The 20,223-nt window shown below is 41.1% G+C and overlaps 1 protein-coding gene across 1 annotated transcript; it reads right to left on the bottom strand.

The window, feature by feature from the left end:
- Positions 1–548: 548 nt before the first annotated feature.
- Positions 549–11,642, bottom strand: LOC118361028 (galanin receptor 2a). The gene is made up of 2 exons (XM_035740735.1): positions 11,296–11,642; positions 549–1,311 (listed from the first exon to the last, which is right to left on the bottom strand). Exons 1-2 carry the CDS (start codon positions 11,640–11,642, stop codon positions 549–551), a joined length of 1,110 nt encoding a protein of 369 aa, XP_035596628.1.
- Between the last annotated feature and the right edge of the window lie 8,581 nt (positions 11,643–20,223).

Below are 20,223 nucleotides of genomic sequence, written 5' to 3' on the forward strand. Positions count from 1 at the left end.
CTTAGTGCCCCCAAAAGGCTAAAGCCTGCCCTGATCAGATAACATCAGGTGTAAGAGAAATTAGCTTTAAATCGGGAACATTTTCTCTCAGCCCAATGACAAAATGTACTGTATAGAATAGGAAGAAATATGCTTTAAAACTCAAAAATCATCTCTCAGCCCCATGGCAAAATTTGTGGAATAGTAGGAAATCTAATTTAAAACGGCAACATTTTCCCTCCGCCCCATGGCAAAAAGTGTAGAATTGCAGGAAATTAGCTATAAACAGCATATTTTTCTCTCTGCCCTTTGGAAAAATGTTTAGAATTGTTAGCCTGGCCTCAAAGACTAGACATAACATAGTAGAAGTAAATCTGTGACACTCTAATTAGTATGATATGTTACGTTTGGTATAGTTAAATAAGACATAAGTTTACTAAGCTAAAAACAAAAGGTGGGAAGTTGGTCGGGATGATGGGTGGGCATATAACACAAACATCTAGCAATGCAAAGGTTGAGTCTATGTTATGTCTACCCCTGAGTCCAGGTTGGAATTGCAGGAAGTTAGCTTAAAAAGAAAATCTCTCCACTGCCATGAGCGGGGCCTCCAAATTCTTCTTGCCCAGGGCCCCAGATGTGGTCAGTCCGACACTATCTCCACGCTGTGACCCCAGGCTCTGATTGGACGTCTCACTAGACCCCACCTCCACCGTGCTGACCACATGCGCAGCCTGAAACACATGCACCTGGTTCACCACCCTCTTACTCAACACACAGTCAAACACCTTCCAGAATCCCTTCCGGAAGTGTTTGGACACCAAGGCATACACTATAGGGTTGAGGCAGGAGTTAGCATAGGCCACCAGGTGAGAGAGAATACGGAGTATATAGGTGGTGTGGTTTAGCGGAAAGTGACCAAACCACATACACAGTATAACCAGGTGATGGGGAAGCCAGCAGAGGCAGAAGAGCACCGCTACGATAATAATCATCTTGGTGACTTTCCTCTTTGCTCTCCTGGACTCAGACATGTCCTTCATGGGGTCCACTGTGGTCCACAGGTAGCGGATGGTTCTGGCGTAGGTCAGGCTGAGGATGAGGACAGGGATGAGGTAGCCGAAGAAGAAGGTGCAGACGTCCATAAGGCGCCTGTCCTGGAACTGCCAGGCGGGGATGCAAACCACGGTGCCGTCCAGGTCCATCTGTCGGTAGTAGCTCAGGTACGGGCCAGAGAAGACCAGGGACAAACCCCACACCACACAGATGGACGTCAGGGCGTTACGATGGGTCCTCATCTCCCTGGAACGGAGAGGGTAGCGGATGGCCAGATACCTTGGGGGTCAACAATAGGAAGAAGAGGTGGACTCAGATAGTTGGACAGACAGGACGTAGTGATACATAATATAATACCCAGATATGTCCTCCTATAAGAAAAAAGTGCCCTGTCAGATTGGTAGAATTTTCATATGAATACATTTTTTATTTTATCCTGTCCGGTAAAGAATTGTCCATCAAACTTGCTAATTTCTCATTTTGAATCTTGGAAAATCACCTCTCCCCGCTACTCTGCCTCCACTCGAGCGTGCACTGCAGTCGTCTGCCTGTTGCTGCACAAGCAAAAGTTACCAGCGCCGAGCTGTAGAAATGTTATAAGCAGGTTTGAAAGTAGATGTAATTTATTTCCATTACGGGACCTCCTACACAGACAGAAAATGAGGTTTCCGCAAGGCTTCTTAGAGAAGGATGATTGTTCTATCTAGAACCATAAGGACTCAAAGAACCATTTTGAGAACCCAGTTCTCAAAAGGGTTCTTTGCTCTTTTAGTTATCATTCAAATGTAGGGGCGGTGCATTACAATATTTTGGGGCATGGTTTGCACCCAGGTCTTTTTGTGCAACCGTGAGTGAGAGTGTTAATTCCAGTTTCTTTAATATGTTGTGTTATATAATTATATTAAATGAGCTGAAATAAAAGATCCCTCAAATTTTTCAGATGCGCATTAAGTTTATTTCTCTCAAGTTTTATGAACAAATTTGTTTACATCTTTGTTAGTGAGCATTTCTCCTTTGCCAAGATAATCCATCCACCTGACAGGTGCGGCATATCAAGAATCTGATTAAACAGCATGATCATTACACTGGTACACCCTGTGCTCTGGACAATAAAAGGCCACTTTAAAATATGCAGTTTTGTCACACAACAAAATGTCACAGATGTCTCAAGTTTTGAGGGAGTGTGCAATTGGCATGCTGACTGCAGGAATGTCCACCAGAGCTTTTGCCAGAGAATTTAATGTTAATTTCTCTACCAAAAGCCGCCTCCCAACATAATTGTAGAGAATTTGACACTACGTCCAACCGGCCTCACAACCGCAGAACATGTGTAACTATGTGGTCTGGCTTCTTCACTTGCGAGATCATCTGAGACCAGCCACACGGACAGCTGATGAAAATGTGGGATTGTACAACCGAAGAATTTATGCACAACTGTCAGAAACCGTCTCACGGAAGCTCATCTGTGTGTTCATCATCCTCCCCAGGGTCCGACGTTGTAACGGACTTTAGTGGGCAAATTATCACTTGCAATTGCTGCTGGCACGCTGGAGAAGTGTGCTCTTCACGAATGAATCCCGGGTTTCAACAGTACCGGGCAGACGTTTGGCGTTGTGTGGCCAAGTGGTTTTCTGATTTCAATGTTGGGAGGCATAAGCTACGGACAACGTACACAATTGCATTTTATCGATGGTAATTTCAGTACACAGAGATACCATGACGAGATCCTAAGGCCCGTTGTCTTTCCATTCATCCGCCGCCATCACCTCATGTTTCAGCATGATAATGCACGGACCTATGTTGCAAAGATCTGTACACAATTCCTGGAAGCTGAAAATGTCCCATTCTTCCATGGCCTCCATGATATTTCAGCCATTAAACACGCTTGGGATTCTCTGGATCGACGTGTACAACAGTGTGTTCCAGTTCCCACCAATATCCAGCAACTTTGCATAGCCATTGAAGAGTGGGACAACATTCCACAGGCCACAATCAACAGCCTGATCAATTCTATGCAAAGGGGATGTGTCGCGTTGCATGAGGCAAACCTTAGAAAATGGTTCTTTATAGCACCATACAGGTTCATTTTAAAACATTATGTGCATGGTTATTTGTAGAACCTTCAAAAAAGGGTTCTATATAACAACAAAAAGGTTTCTGCTATGGTTACAAGCCAAATAACCCCTATTTGTTACTATTGAGAACCACTGTTTTTTTGTGTGCTTGTGTGCACTATGGGCCTAATCTTAGAATTACATATAGAATCGCTTTTAATTTCATAAGATGTGTAGGCCTAGTAGAACACATGTAAATTAACTTAAGAAAAATGTATTACCTTTTAATGTGGCATAAAAACAACCAGTCACAATGTTTTCATCTGATTGCTCTGTGCAGGTTCGTCCACACACAAATTAATTCCAGCCGGCAAATTCTGCTCTGTGCATCTGCCATTTGACAAATGGAAAGAAACATATTTTAAAGGTCCCAAACAGGCATTCTGATTCCCATATAGAATAGCCTTTAGCGTGACTAAAACATCTCCCATAATAGTCTTTCACAATAAATATGCAAAAATTTTTAGAAAAATGTCAGTTTTATTCACATGTCAAACTACCAGGAAATTTAAAAAGGCAGACTACGTGGGCGGGGAGCTATTAGGACAAGTGGGTGGGGAGCTGACTTTGACTGACGGTTCTTTGAAAATGCCTATGTCAAGCACCATGGACTCAGTGAGCAGTGTTGTAGTGATATTATCTCAAGCAAATTTGCAGATGTAACCGATGTGAAATGGCTAGCTAGTTAGTGGGGTGCGCGCTAATAGCGTTTTAATTGGTGACGTCACTCGCTCTGAGACCTTGAAGTAGTTGTTCTCCTTGCTCTGCAAGGGCTGCTGCTTTTGAGGAGCGATGGGTAACGATGCTTCGAGGGTTGCTGTTGTCTATGTGTGCAGTGGGGTGAGGAGAGGGACAGAAGCAATACTGTTACACTGATACACAAAGCAACTCAAACAACATTGATATGCATGCAACATCCAATCATGTCATACATTACATCATGGTTTCAAAAGTTATTTGCTTATCCAACTGTTTGGATAACAGCATTAATATAGACAACATTTTGGCTGTATAATTTTGCTAACTAGCCCAAATGGAACTGTCAGCACTGACAAGCTAGTTCACCTTGGACAATTTCTGCTTAAACTTTTGATTGAATATATAGTATATTGACTTTCTGATGTTCATATATAGTATCATGAGTATCAATGATGTCAAGACATCTGTGTTGATTTTCTGTTTTGGCATGTCTCTTGATGTAATGACTTGACAACTGCGTAAGAGTTTTGGGTAACCCTTCCTCCTATTTTGTTCCATGCTGTCTGAAGACCTAGCTAGCCAGTGAGGGGGTTCGATTAATCTTGTAGGCGTGTTGTGCACCAGGTGAAAGTTGATTGCATTCCTTTTGGGTCCGGGCTGCCTCCGGAGCCTGATCCAGTGCCAGTCAGCTCAAAGCAAAGTGACATAGGAGGGATCCTGAGTGGCGCAGCAGTCTACAGCACTGCATCTCATGTCAACTGGCTGTGATCAGGAGTCCCATAGGGTGGCGCACAATTGGCCCAGTGTTGTCCGGGTTTGGGGAGGGTTTGGCCAGCGTAGGCCGTCATTGTAAAATATCAATTTGTTCTTAACTGACTTATAATAATATAATAATATATGCCATTTAGCAGACGCTTTTATCCAAAGCGACTTACAGTCATGTGTGCATACATTCTACGTATGGGTGGTCCCGGGAATCGAACCCACTACCCTGGCGTTACAAGCGCCATGCTCTACCAACTGAGCTACAGAAGGACCAAACTTGCCTAGTTAAATGAAAAAGTTAAATGAAAAAAAGGAGCATGTGGAGTAATGAGTAGGATTCTGTGTTTTCACATGCAACAGGGATTGCTTTTGAGCTTTATCTGCCATCCCAATGAAAACAAGTGAGAACATTTAAAAATAGATATTATGGAAAAGAGATGTATGTTTCTGAATGATGCACCCTGCTGCCTTGTTGACAAAAATTACTCTGTATAGATTACTGTCATGATTTGAGAAGGGCACTCATGCTTCTCCCTCCACGTTTTCACCAGATCACATTAACAGGCCTTTGCCCGGTTTCCCTCGGGTCAGCATAATTGAATCCGCCCAATTACTAGCTAGCACCAGACACAAATGAAAGCGGAAATCTATAAGTATCTTTGCCTTAAATCTTAAATTATATTTGCTGACACGCTGCAGTAAAGTTTTGACATTACCTAGTTATGTAAACCACACCCCTCTGAACACGACTTCTGTGGTATATATTTTAATTAGATAAGATATTTTTTTACCTTTATTAAACTAGGCAAGTCAGTTAAGAACAAATTCTTATTTAAAATGACAGCCTAGGAACAGTGGGTTAATTGCCTTGTTCAGGGGCAGAACAACATATTTTTACCTTGTCAGCTCAGGGATTCAATCTAGCAATCTTTTGGTTACTGGTCCAATGCTGTAACCACTAGGCTACCGGCCACCCCAATAAGAATAAGGTGTTACCATTGGTGTATTCAAATGTGAGATTTTGTGATGTCACACAATGTCCTTTATAATCCCTATTTCTTTTCACTTTGAGCGCCAGCCCCTTAAAAGGTCTTTGCCCTGCCCTGATTGTACCCTAAACACTGATGTTAGACTGTATTAGAGAGGAAGAAACTAAGTGAGAGGGTTTACTCTGCCCGAAATCTGTCCACCAAAACAAGACCACAAAGTGCGTTATTTTTGTATGGAGATCAACAAGAGAGTATTGAATTTGGTCAACAAAAAATTGCTGATTTGAGGCTTATCTAATCAAAGCAAACTTTATTTGTCACCTGCGCCGAATACATGTGTAGACCTTACCATGAAATGCTTACTTACAAGCCCTTAACCAACAGCGCAGTTCAAGAAAGAGTTAAGGAAATATTTACCAAATAAACTAAAGTTAAAAAACAATAAAAAAGTAACACAATAAAATGACACTAATGAGGCTCTATATACAGGGGGTACGAGTACCGAGTCAATGTGCAGGGGTACAGGTTAGTCAAGGTAATTTTTACATGTAGGTAGGGGTGACGTGATTGTGCATAGATAATAAACAGGAAGTAGCAGCAGTGTAAAAAACAAATGGAGGGGGTGTCAATGTAAATAATATGGTGGCCATTTTATTAATTGTTCAGCAGTCTTATGGATTGGTGGTAGAAGCTGTTAAGGAGCCTTTTGGTCCGAGACTTGGCGGGTCGCTCTGATACCGGCTGTCTCGCTCCGATACCGGCTGTTGTCAGTGATCAGGCATATCACTGTTGTGTCATCATACTTAATGATGGTGTTGGAGTCGTGTTTGGCCATGCAGTAGTGGGTGAACAGGGAGTACAAGAGGGGACTAAGCACACACGGCTGAGGGGCCCCAGTGTTGATGATCAGCGTAGCAGACATGTTGTTGCTTACCCTTACCACCTGGGGGTGGCCCATCAATAAGTCCAGGATCCAGTAGCAGAGGGAGGTGTTTAGGCCCAGGGCCCTTTGCTTAGAGATGAGGTATGTGGGCACTATGATGTTTTTTGAACAGCATTCGTTCATAGGTGTTCCTTTTGTCTAGGTGGGAGAGGGCAGTGTGGGTCTAGGGTATCCGGGAGGATGCTGTTGATGTGAGCCATGACCAGCCTTTCAAAGCACTTCATGGCTACCGACATGAGTGCTACGGGGCGATAATAATTTAGGCAGGTTACCTTCGCTTCCTTGGTGGTCTGCAAGAAACATGCAGGTATTACAGACTTGGTCAGGGAGAGAATGAAAATGTCAGTGAAGACACTTGCCAGTTTATCCGCGCATGCTTGGAGTACACGCCCTGGTAATCCGCCTGGCCCCGCGGCTTTGTGAACGTTGACCTGTTTAAAGGTCTTGCGCACATCAGCTACCGAGAGCGTTATCACACAGCCGTCCAGAACAACTGATGCTCGAAGTTTCCTAATGGTCAGGTTGTAACCAATGCAGTGATATACAGTACCACACTTACTCATTCAAGGGTTTTTCTTTATTTTCACTATTTTCTACATTGTAGAATATGAGTGAAGACATCATAACTATGAAATAACACATATGGAATCATGTAGTAACCAAAAAAGTGTTATATTTGAGATTCTTCAAAGTAGCCATACTTTGCCTCGATGACAGCTTTGCACACTCTTGGCATTCTCTCAACCAGCTTCATGAGGTAGTCACCTGAAATGCATCTCAATAAAACATTTAATTTGTGGAATTTCATTCCTTCTTAATGCATTTGAGCCAATCGTTTGTGTAGTGATTAGGTAAGGGTTGTATACAGAAGATAGCCCTATTTGGTTAAAGACCAAGTCTATATTATGGCAAGAACAGCTCAAATAAGGAAAGCGAAATGACAGTCCATCATTACTTAAAACCTCTACGGGATCGGTGTCCCTATACCGGGATGGTTGAGCTAACGTGCGCTAATGTGATTAGCATGGTGTTTTAAGTAACATCAAACTTTCCAGGACATAGACATGTCTTATATAGGCAGAAAGATTACATTATTGTTAATCGAACTGCACTGTCCAATTTACAGTAGCTATTACAGTGAAAACATACCATGCTATTGTTTGAGAGTGCACAACAACCAGAAACTCCCGGCAACTGGTTACATTCACCTCTGAAGTGAAATAATGTAATTACATTCAGTAATCTTGCTCTGCTTTGTCATCCTGAGGGTCCCAGAGATAAAATGTAGCATAGTTTGTTTGAGAAAATCCATCTTAATATTCAAATGTAGGAACTGGGTTCTACAGTTTGAACCCCTGCTGTCTCTGGCTCCACACCCACCCCGCCCGGCCATCTAGATGTGTGAAAGTTAGTCAATAAGCTAATGATCCCTCATGTATGACATTCCTGGGAGTGTGTAAACTTACATTTTGTATTACCATATAATTTGTATGTACCTTTGTTATGTACTTGAACTGTATCAATTGACCTATTCGGCACATTTGGGCGGACTTGATATAAAAATATTGTCTAGTATTGCAACGCTTCACTGGATCAATCTGAAACGTTGCACAGACACCTCTGTCACCTAGTGTTGTAACTTTAACTGTGTTACAGAGTTAATGTTTAAGTTAATTAATTGAGCTGTATCTAAAGATATTTCCTTACAGTTATTTACACATGTAATTGTATTGGTTAGTATTGAATTACGCTTTTGACTGCAAGTTCCAGAATGCCTTGCGACAGAAATGAGAGAGATAACACGCCAGTTATGTGCAGGTGCAAAGTGATTAAGCTGACTTTTTCACTAGCATCTTGTTTGCATTGCTCTGTAGAATCTAAAGTTGTTAATTGTAACGTGAACAAGTATTATTACTAAAAGAAGCTTTCATATCAAACCCGACGTCCCGAGTCATTACTTTGAAGACAGTTAATCTAAAACCTAGTGGCCAAAATCTAAATTGCGCCTAAAATGCAATATTTTATTATGGCCTTTCTCTTGCATTTCAAAGATGACGGAACAATTGTTTTTTGAAAACATGTTTTTTTGTTTGTATATCTTTTACCAGACCTAATGTTTCATATTCTCATTAATTTCACATTTCCACAAACTTCAAAGTGTTTCCTTTCAGATGGTATCAGAATATGCATATCCTTGCTTCAAGTCCTGAGCAACAGGCAATTAGATTTGGGTATGACATTTAGGCAAAAAAATGGGGGTCAGATCCTTAGGAGACATGAAGGTCAGGCAATACGGAACATTAAGAACTTTGAAAGATTCTTTAAGTGCAGTCGCAAAAACCATCAAGCTCTATGATGAAACTGGCTCTCATGAGGACCACCACAGGAAAGGAAGACCCAGAGTTACCTCTGATAAGTTACTTAGAGTTACAAGCCTCAGAAATTGCAGCCCAAATAAATGCTTCACAGAGTTAAAGTAACAGACACATCTCAACATCAACTGTTCAGAGGGGACTGCGTGAATCAGGCCTTCATGGTCGAATTGCTTCAAAGAAACCACTACCAAAGGACACCAATAATAAGAAGAGACTTGCTGGGCCAAGAAGCACAAGCAATAGACATTAGACATGTGTAAATCTGTCCTTCGGTCTGATGAGTCCAAATTTTAGATTTTTGGTTCAAACCGCCATGTCTTTGTGAGACGCAGAGTAGGTGAACGGATGATCTCTCCATGTGTGGTTCCCACCGTGAAGCATGGAGGAGGAGGTTTTGTGGTGTGGGGGTGCTTTTCTGGTGACATTGTCAGTGATATACTTAGAATTCAAAGGCACACTTAACCAGCATGGCTACCACAGCATTCTGCAGCAATATGCCATCCCATCTGTTTTGCTTTTAGTGGGACAATCATTTATTTTTCAACAGGACAATAACATCTCCAGGCTGTGTAAGGGCTATTTGACCAAGAAGGAGATTGATGGAGTGCTGCATCAGATGACTTGGCCTCCACAATCACCCGATTTCAACCCATGGTTTGGGATGAGTTGGACCGCGTAGTGAAGGAAAAGCAGCCAACAAGTGCTCAGCATATGTGAGAACTCTTTCAACACTGTTGGAAAAGCATTCCAGGTTAAGCTGGTTGAGAGAATGCAAAGTTTTTGCAAAGCTGTTATCAAGGCAAAGGGTGGCTACTTTGAAGAATCTAGAATATAAAATATACACTACGGTTCAAAAGTTTGGAGTCACATAGAAATATCCTTGTTTTTTAAAGAAAAGCAAATGTTTTGTCTATTAAAATAACATCAAATTGATCAGAAATACAGTGTAGACATTGATAATGTTGTAAATGACTATTGTAGCTGGAAACGGCTATTTTTAATGGAATTTCTACATAGGCGTACATAGGCCCATTATCAGCAATTATCACTCCTGTGTTCCAATGGCACAATATGTTAGTTCTGTTCAAGGAGTAGTACACAGCATTGTTCGAGATCTTCAGTTTCTTGGCAATTTCTCACATGTAATAGTTTTCATTTCTCAGAACAAGAATAGACTGACGAGTTTCATAAGAGAGTTATTTGTTTTTAGCCATTTTGAAACCACAAATGCTGATGCTCCAGATACACTACTAGTCTAAAGAAGGCCATGTTTATTGCTTCTTTAATCAGGACAACAGTTTTAACATAATTGCAAAATGATTTTCTAATGATCAATTAGCCTTTAAAAATGCTAAACTTGGATTAGCTAAAACAACGTGCCATTGGAACACAGGTGTGATGGTTGCTGATAATAGGCCTCTGCGCACCTATATAGATATTCAATAAAAAACAGCCGTTTCCAGCTACAATAGTCATTTACAAAATTAACAATGTCTACACTGTATTTCTGACCAATTTGATGTTATTTTACACGGTAGTGTATTTTGATTTGTTGAACACTTTTTTGGTTACTACATGATTCCATATGTGTTATTTCATAGTTTTGATGTCTTCACTGTAATTCTACAATGTAGAAAATAGTAAAATAAAGAAACTTTTTTCCAAACTTTTGACTAAGTGGAAGATGTTGCATTTCGGCAACTTGTATATGTTATATCGGAGTTGTGCCTGTTGCTCACACGCGTATCTGCCCGCTCATTGGCTACAATGTTCCCACCTGATCTCGCATCCTCTCGTCTGCCTTCCATCCTTTTATGGACATGTATATCCATCCTTAGAGCAGCTTGTCAATATAATCTTTGGCTGTGTGGAGCCAACACCTCCTCCAATTTTCTTCATATTTTTAAGGAACTCAGAGTGTTCTTTCAAATGTTTTAATTGGTCAGAGAGTGTCCCTGAACAAAATTATCTAGAATGATTAACATGCACCCTTTCTCACTTTCACCCTGTAGGCTATTTGCCTATAGACCATCTTCATACCATGACAGTACTGTATATAAATGGGGTAAGTGTTTTTCAGCAAAAATGTATATTGACAATATAACAATAAAATCATTAAAATACTTCAAATGTTATCTTTCACAACATACGACCCATTTCAACTATCATGACCCATTTCAACTATATATATATAGTTGGAGTTTAATGATTTTATTGTTATATTGTCAATATACATTTTTGCTGAAAAATATTATAAATATATATATATATATATATATATATATTTATATTTATATTTATATATATTTTTCAGCAAAAATGTATATTGACAATATATAAAACATATAAAACAGTTGTTAACGGTAAGTGAAACGCACCTGTCCAACGACACAGCGGTGAGCGTAAAGATGCTGGCATACATGGTAAGGTAGATGATAAAGTGTACGACTTTGCACAAGACCGGTCCAAATACCCATTCATCCATAGTGTAGATAGTGGCTTGAAAAGGTACGCAGAACACTATAAAGCACACGTCTGCCACGCCGAGGTTCAGAATAAATAGGTTTGTTGTTTTGGTGTTCATCTGTCCGTTCCAGAGGAGGACAGTGAGGACCAATCCGTTCCCCAAGGTACCGACGAAGAAGATGAGCGAGAAGACCAGAGAAATTATAACTGATTCCGTTCTCCAGTTCGCAACAGTTTGGTTCTGCACAGAGTTATTCATTGTCATTTTTTATTAAACTCCTTCATAAATCTGAGGTTTCGGTATTTTAAATCCTTTATTTAGTTAATCTCATAAACGCATTGTTCATTTTCAGATGCTGCGTAACGCGCACATGTTCTAAAGTTTAAGCATCCACCCCCTGTCTAGTCTAGTCCTCCTATCTCGGGCAAAAGGGGGATAGTGTTTTCTGTCTCTGGCTGGGCTAGGAGGGGTGTCCTTTCTCTTTCTCTCTCTGTCACACACCACCAACGATAACATCTCTTTTCACCCGTCTTGCATTTTCACTCCTGCGTATTATCAATATTAAGCCACATTCACATCCTTCCCTTCTTCTGTATAATTCCTAGAGTATATATATATATTTTATCTGCCCATGTACAGTACATTATGGGGTTACTATCAAAAGGATGTAGATTTATGGCTGTTTCCCAAACTATATAGTCCATTACTTTTTACCAGAGCCATATGCCTTTCTTGTTTTCATCCAGCTCTTTCTGTGGATGTTGTCTGGTGTTTCTTATTTTCTCATAACAATAAAGCTTCATTGATTGCTTTATTGAATTTATGTTCCATTAAAATACAGATTTTATGCTGCTCCAACCGGAGACAACTTTACATACATTTAATAAAACAATTACTGAGGATAGACACTGCTTATTGTAGTCATTGAATCAGACAAACATTTGCAGAAGTGTGTGTCATAAAAAAACAGTCATGAGTTTTTGGTTGCACCTTGTCTCACTTTGGTTGAGAACCTTCTACCTCTCTCCTTCATTTCAGCGTGAGAGGAAGGGCAAGAAAACATGGTCATTGGTATTACTGAAGCCATGGCAAGATGGCAAAATTGTGTCAATTTAGATGCCTTATCTCTCCAAAAAGGTCATTATTGCTATTATTACAACTTCTACTATTATTAGTATTACTATTATTATTACTATTATTACTATTATTATTATTACTATTACTATTATTGCTATTATTATTACTACTATTATTAATTGCGTAGCTCTGGGTGCAACCTGGGTACATTGTGATAAACATTCTCTGTGGAACCGTAGATCTCATATTGTCACACTATTCTCCATCTCAGCAGGGTTCAGGTAGTTATAGGGCAGTGGAAGCTTGGTATTCCTCCACATGATTTACTGGCTGGGGAAGGACAACTGCCTGCAAGTACTTCATCATCTACTTGGGGGCCTTCTCATCAAAGTATTAATTTAGGTATGTACCAAGGAGAATCTGAGGAAGACAACATTATTCCACTTTCATATTAAAACTGGTGGTCATCTCACCCAGCAACCTTAAGATGAATGCACTACCTGTAAGTCGCTCTGGATAAAAGCGTCTGCGGAATGACTAAACATCCTATACATCCTCTACACATCCTATACATTGGAACACAATCATTACACAAATAAACTTCAAGGAGCAGAGGGAGAAAATGAGGAGAAAAGATTGCAAACAAGTAAAGCAAGTAACAGAGACAGGGAGAGTTGAAAGCACGTTGACCTACTTGAAGGAGCAGCTGAGGAGGCCTCTGTACATCGACCCAGGCCCCAACCTTACCAGAGTTAGGAACAGTAAGTTAGGAATGCCCAGTCAGTTAGCTACAGGCCCAGGTGACTCAGGTTGGCCAATGCATTGACCAGTTGGGAGGCCACAACAGCCTGTTCTTTCCATCTACAAGACAATCAGTTTGATCTAGAATTGTTTGTAAGGAAGGTGCTAGCTAGCTAGACAAAACTTAGTTAGCTAGCTAGAAAACAGATGGGCCTAGGCTAGAAAAGGCTGCTGGAAGTTTAGCTATTAACTAGCTAGCTATATTGTGTTTTCTTTCTAAGTTGGCCAGTAGTATCACATTCAGAAAGTATGTTGCCGTTAGCCATATGATGACTAAAAAGAAAAGCTGTTTTACAATCTGATTTATTTGTTATCTCTTCTCGAGTGAAATTCTTAGCTCGAGGCCGTAAAGTAAATTAACAATCACCTGTCAAAGCACACCACCCACCTACAGAGGGATATCAACATCTTACACCACTTAATTTTTTAATTTAACTAGGCATGTCAGTTAAGAACACATTTTTATTTACAATGACGGCCTAACCCAGCCAAACCCTAAACCGGACGATGCTAGGCCAATTGTGTGCCGCCCTATGGGAAACCCAATCACAGCTAGTTGTGATACGGACTGGAATCGAACCAGTTGGCTGACCTTCACTTCATACTCGTTGCCAAACCCACTGGCTCCAGGTCATCTACAAGACCCTGCTAGGTAAAGTCCCCCCTTATCTCAGCTCGCTGGTCACCATAGCAGCACCCACCTGTCGCACGCGCTCCAGCAGGCATATCTCTCTGGTCACCCCCAAAACCAATTCCTTTTTGGCCGCCTCTCCTTCCAGTTCTCTGCTGCCAATGACTGGAACAAACTACAAAAATCTCTGAAACTGGAAACACTTATCTTCCTCACTAGCTTTAAGCACCAGCTGTCAGAACAGCTCACAGATTACTGCACCTGTACATAGTCCATCTATAATTTAGCCCAAACAACTACCTCTTCCCCTACTGTATTTATTTATTTTGCTCCTTTGCACCCCATTATTTCTATTTTGCACATTCTTACACTGCAAATCTACCATTCCAGTGTTTTACTTTCGATATTATATTCACTTCACCACCATGGCCTTCTTTTTTTGCCTTTACCTCCCTTATCTCACCTCATTTGCTCACATTGTATATGGACTTATTTTTCTATTGTATTTATGACTGTATGTTTGTTTTACTCCATGTGTAACTCTGTAGTTGTGTGTCGAACTGCTTTGCTTTATCTTGGCCAGGTCGCAATAAAGGTCGCAGTAAATGAGAACTTGTTCTCAACTTGCCTACCTGGTTAAATAAAGGTGAAATAAAATAAAATAAAATCAACAGGTTCTGTAGTGACACCTCTAGCACCGAGATGCAGTGCCTCAAACCACTGTGCCACTCGGGAGCCCTGAGTGCTTCATCCAGCTTGTTCCTCTGTCCTCAGTTGAAGATTCCAAATGTGATTTTCTATCATTTTTTCCTTCTTCTAATATTCCCCGATCCATGACGTTCCCGATTTCAACCAATCCAATCTCTTTGTTTCAAATTTGAAATAGGATACGTAATTAGCGTTGGATACGCATGCAGGCTGCAGCACGGAAAAAAGGAGGCGTAAAAAATAATGCTCAAAACATTTTTATTTTTTATTTTGGAGAAATTACAAGTGGTGCTGGTGAGTAACAAAATAATATTAAATCAAGCCACTAAACCAGTCAAGAGTTTCAGCGTTGATGAACAAAGGTTTAGCGTTAGCAAGCTCACTAACGTTAGCTGCACTGAAGCCCCTGAACACCAAACCAAACACCAAACCGATGTTGAAATGTGTAGACCGAATCAACTTTGATTGTTTGTCAAAAGATTGTTGGTATTATTAATACTTTTTGAAACATGTTCATTTTACATAAAAGTGTATAAATGTGCAGTAAGGGCTACCTAAAGTACAGGCGATGACACTTCTAGGGTCTTGCACATGTGTAAGTGCAACAAAGCACATGGCTACTTAGTTATATATAGATTTATATTTCAATGGGTGCTCTATCTCATTGCCTCCCTCCTGATTTCTACTTGTTTAGCAAAATAGGGGTTAGGGTATCCAGGGCGGAAGTGCCTGGCCCATAGGGCTCTGGTCAAAAGTAGTGCACTATGTAGTGAATAGGGTCCCATTTGTTTGATTTGTTCAGGCACCTTTGAAGAGCTGAAATGTATACATACCAGCAGAGGGCAGCAACACCATAGTGAATACAACCTATGTTTTGTGTGTGCCTCTGCAGTCTGTACTGACATATTAGCTTCATCCCAAATGGCACCCTATTCCCTAAATGGGCCCTGTACAAAATAAGTGCAGTATATAGGAAATAGGGTGGAATGTGGGGTGCAACCATTATCTGCTGCTCATTGGTGGGTCTTCTGGGAATACCTCAGGATCATCCACAGGTGGAGCTGGGCTGTCCAGAGCCCACCGTCTGTCTTTATATGTTTAGAAACAGGATGGTAATGTAGGCAACTGGTTGTGGAAAGGCTAAAATGCATAGTCTGCTTTAACACTGTCATGGAAAAGTCCATTGTGCTTCATGTGTGTATCAATATTGCTACTTGTGAAAATGACCATAGATGTGGGCTCTTAGTATGGCTTGTGATTGAGACCAGATAATCAATTATATTTAAGTGTGTGTGTATGTATATCTGTGTTTGTTTGTGTGTGTATATGGTTTGATTATGTTGCCTGATTAAAACCTCTGTTATTTTTTGTGTGACTGTGGACAAATGCAATGGCAACAGACTTGAGTTTTCCAGCAATCTTCTCTTTTCCACAGGTCAGAAACATAAAGTCAATGAGAGGGAACTGCCCTGCACTTTCATCCAATGTCTGGATTCTGGGATCCCCTGGAAGTGATCAATGTAAGAGGTATGATAATGAGTAGTACGGTTAGCATCACCTTAGCGTGAGAATGCTGCTCTTCCACCCGAGGGTGCTTGAGGGGCACCGGCAGTTTCGTACACACACACACATACAGCACATACACACGCACCCAGCCAGCCAGCACGTCACCTCTCTCTACACACCCCCTGTTGAAGTCAACCGTCCACTGTGGGGTCGGATGGCATCTGGTTTTCAGGGGAAATGGAAAGTGAGCCTGTGACACAACTTCCGCTTTTGGACATTAATATGGCGACACTCCATCTTAACTCCTCCTCCACATTTACTGGATTTGTTGAACAGTGCAGAAGAGAACCTCCCCCAACAGTTTTTTCCCCCTAATCAGGACCAGAAATAAAGAAACACTGCTCAGTAGTTTATTTTATGCCTGCTACGTTAGGTTAACAATCAACACACCTCTGGGAGACTTCAGGAAAGCTGCAACTGCACTGCCTTGATTTAGTCCCAATTACAGTGTCGGCAGTGTGGTGCCAGGACAACAACCTCTCCCTCAATGTCATCAAGACCAATAATCTGATCATGGACTATAGTAAACAGAGGGCCGAGCACACCCACTTCCACATCGACGGGGCTGTAGTGGAGCGAGTAAAGAGCATCAAGTTCCCCAGTGTCCACATCACTAAGGAGTTAACATGGTCCAAACACACCAACACAGTCGTGAAGAAGGCACAATAATGCCTCTGTTCAATGTGGAACCATATTGATAATAACACTTATACAACACAAAAATAACACCTATATAATTTTTACAATATAATATGGCTGACACAGTAAAAAGTAAATTATGAAAGGTTGTTTATAGAACAATTCTTCATAAAGGTGTTATAAAGAACCAAAGAAAAGGATTCTATATTGGCCCAAAAAGGGTTATAACCACAGCGGAATCCTTTTTTTGGTGCTAAATAGAACCCTCATTTGGAACCTTATGAGCATGGTTCTTTATGGAACCTTCAAAAAAGGGTTCTATAGAGCACCAATAAGGGTTCCTCTATAATTACAAGCCAGGTAACTCCAATCTGGTAGTATTTTAAACCATTTTGTGTGTGTGTGTGTGTGTGTGTGTGTGTGAGGAGCTTGGAATAAGCGTAGTTAATGAACAAAAAGGCCTGTCGTGCAAGTGAGCCTTTCCAGGTCTTGAAGACGTGTGCAGGTGTGCATCAACATCACAACCATGGATGAGATGCAGTGGTGTGGTGTAGATCTTGGGAGTGGGGTGCTTTGCTGCCATATCCGTGCAAGCAAGCATTTGTATAACATAGTAAGTGCCTGCCAAGCACCACCCCGATCCCCCCATAACCCCCTCCTCCCACACCCTCAGGCCATGGCATCCCGAGTTCAAAGGACAGACAGACTGGAAATGGAGCTCCAATCACCTTGATTGGGGAGAAAATGGGTTCTTGTCTGAGCAATGTGCAGCTGTTCAGACGGAGGGACGGACAGGGTCTTCTGATGGTAACCTGGAGCCAAATCACTTTGGGATAGGAGCAGGAGCACTAAAGCCTTGTTCACATTGGCAGTTTGAAGTGACTCAAATCCAATTTTTGGGGCATATCCAACTTGAATCTGTACTTTCTCCTGCAGTCTGAACAGCCAAAAATCACATGTCGGATATTTGAAGCCACATTTCAAACCAGCTTCGTAGGTGGCTTGAAATCAGATACAAATATGTTTATTGGCCAGGCGACTTGTGTTTGAACACAAGTCACCCTTAAGTGTTTTTTTTATTTCACTCAAGTGGTTTTTAGACTGTTATTTGGCATATCTTGTTGCCTGCTACTCAGTTGACAGGTAGACAATAACAGGTGGCAGATAACTAGCTTGTTAATTGTTTATAAACAAATTAGTGAATGTGCTAGAAACCTAAACCGCTAGATACAGTAGCTAGTTGGCTGTTGTGGTTAACCAGAAAGGACTCGTTTTGAAAATAGGATCATCTTATCCTTTGAGGCTTGAAAGTATTTCTTACACTATGATTTTGAACATTCAAAACAACTGGGAAACGTCCACGGCAGGCATTGCTGACCTTAGCTTGTGACAAAGGTGATAGGAAGCACAATAACCACAACAAATCAGCCTACACCACTGTGCACTCACCTGTTGTTACTATGACAACTAGCATGGCCATGCCAGCAAATGACTGCTGTCTGAACACACACACACATCTGATTTGGTCACTTGTAACTTGCTGTTTGGACAGTCAATAATCCAACACGGATTTGAAAAACAAAACTGATTTGAGCATTGTTGTCTGCAGTGTAAACAAGGCTTAATTGTTGATCACATAGATACTATCAGAGATGGGTCAAATATACATCAAAGTGTATCTTGTTACAAATACAACATCCTTTATTTTTAAAATGTTTTATTTTTTATTTCACCTTTATTTAACTAGGCAAGTCAGTTAAAGAACAAATATTTATTTACAATGACGGCCTACCAAAAGGCAGAAGACCTCCTGTGGGGACGAGGGCTGGGATAAAAAATAATAATCTCTCTCTCTCTCTATATATATAAGTACAAAACACACATCACGACAAGAGACAACACAACACCAGATAAAGAGAGACCTAAGACAACAACACAGCAAGGCAGCAACAAATGACAACACAGCATGGTATCAACACAACATGACAACAACATGGTAGAAACACAACATGGTACAAACATTATTGGGCACAGACAACAGCACAAAGGGCAAGAAGGTAGAGACAACAATACATCACGCAAAGCAGCCACGACTGTCAGTAAGAGTGTCCATGATTGAGTCTTTGAATGAAGAGATTGAGATAAAACTGTCCAGTTTGAGTGTTTGTTGCAGCTCGTTCCAGTCGCTAGCTGTAGCAAACTGAAAAGAGAAGTGACACATGGATGTGTATGTTCTGTGGACCTTTAACAGAATGTGACTGGCAGAACGGGTGCTGTATGTGGAGGATGAGGGCTGCAGTAGATATCTCAAATAGGAGGGAGTGAGGCCTAAGAGGGTTTTATAAATAAGCCTCAACCAGTAGGTCTTGCGATGGGTTTACAGAGGTATATAGAGTGCAGTGATGTGTCCTATAAGGAGCATTGGTGGCAAATCTGATGGCCGAATGGTAAAGAATATCTCACCGCTTGAGAGCACCCTTACCTGCCGATCTATAAATGATGTCGCCGTAATCTAGCATGGGTAGGATGGTCATCTGAATCAGGATTATTTTGGCAGCTGTGGTGAAAGAGGAGATTTACGATAGAGGAAATCAAGTCTAGATTTAACTTTAGCCTGCAGGTTTGACATGTGCTGAGAGAAGGACAGTGTACCGTCTAGCCATATTCCCAAGAAATTGTATGACCTCAAGCTCTAAACCCTCAGAGGTAGTAATCACACCTGTGGGGAGAGAGGCATTCTTCTTACCAAACCACGTGACCTTTGTTTTGGAGGTGATCAGAACAAGGATAAGGGTAGAGAAAGCATGTTGGACAATAAGAAAGCTTTATTGTAGAGCATTTAACAAAAATCCGGGGAGGAGTCAGCTGAGTATAACACTGTATCATCTGCATATAAATGGATGAGAGAGCTTCCTACTGCCTGAGCTATGTTGTTGATGTAAAATGAGAAAAGCATGGGGCCTAGGATTGAGACTTGGGGTACTCCCTTGGTGACAGGCAGTGGCTGAGACAGCAGATTTTCAGACTTTTTACACTGCACTCTTTGAGAGTGGTAGTTAGCAAACCAGGCCAAAGACCCCTCTGAGACACCAATACTCCTTAGCCGGCCTACAGGAATGGAATGGTCTACCGTATCAAAACCTTTGACCAAGTCAATAAAAATAGCAGCACAATATTGCTTAGAATCGAGAGCAATGGTGACATCATTGAGGACCTTTAAGGTTGCAGTGACACACCCATAACCTGAGCGGAAACCAGATTGCATACCAGATAGTATACTATAGACGTCAAGAAAGCCAGTTAGTTGATTGTTGACAAGTTTTTCCAAATAGGCCTATAACAGTTAGGATAAGCTTGATCTCCCCCTTTAAATAAAGGATGAACTGTGGCTGCCTTCCAAGCAATGGGAACCTAACC

Source organism: Oncorhynchus keta, chromosome 2 (genome assembly GCF_023373465.1).
Source record: "Oncorhynchus keta strain PuntledgeMale-10-30-2019 chromosome 2, Oket_V2, whole genome shotgun sequence".
Lineage (NCBI taxonomy): Eukaryota > Metazoa > Chordata > Actinopteri > Salmoniformes > Salmonidae > Oncorhynchus > Oncorhynchus keta.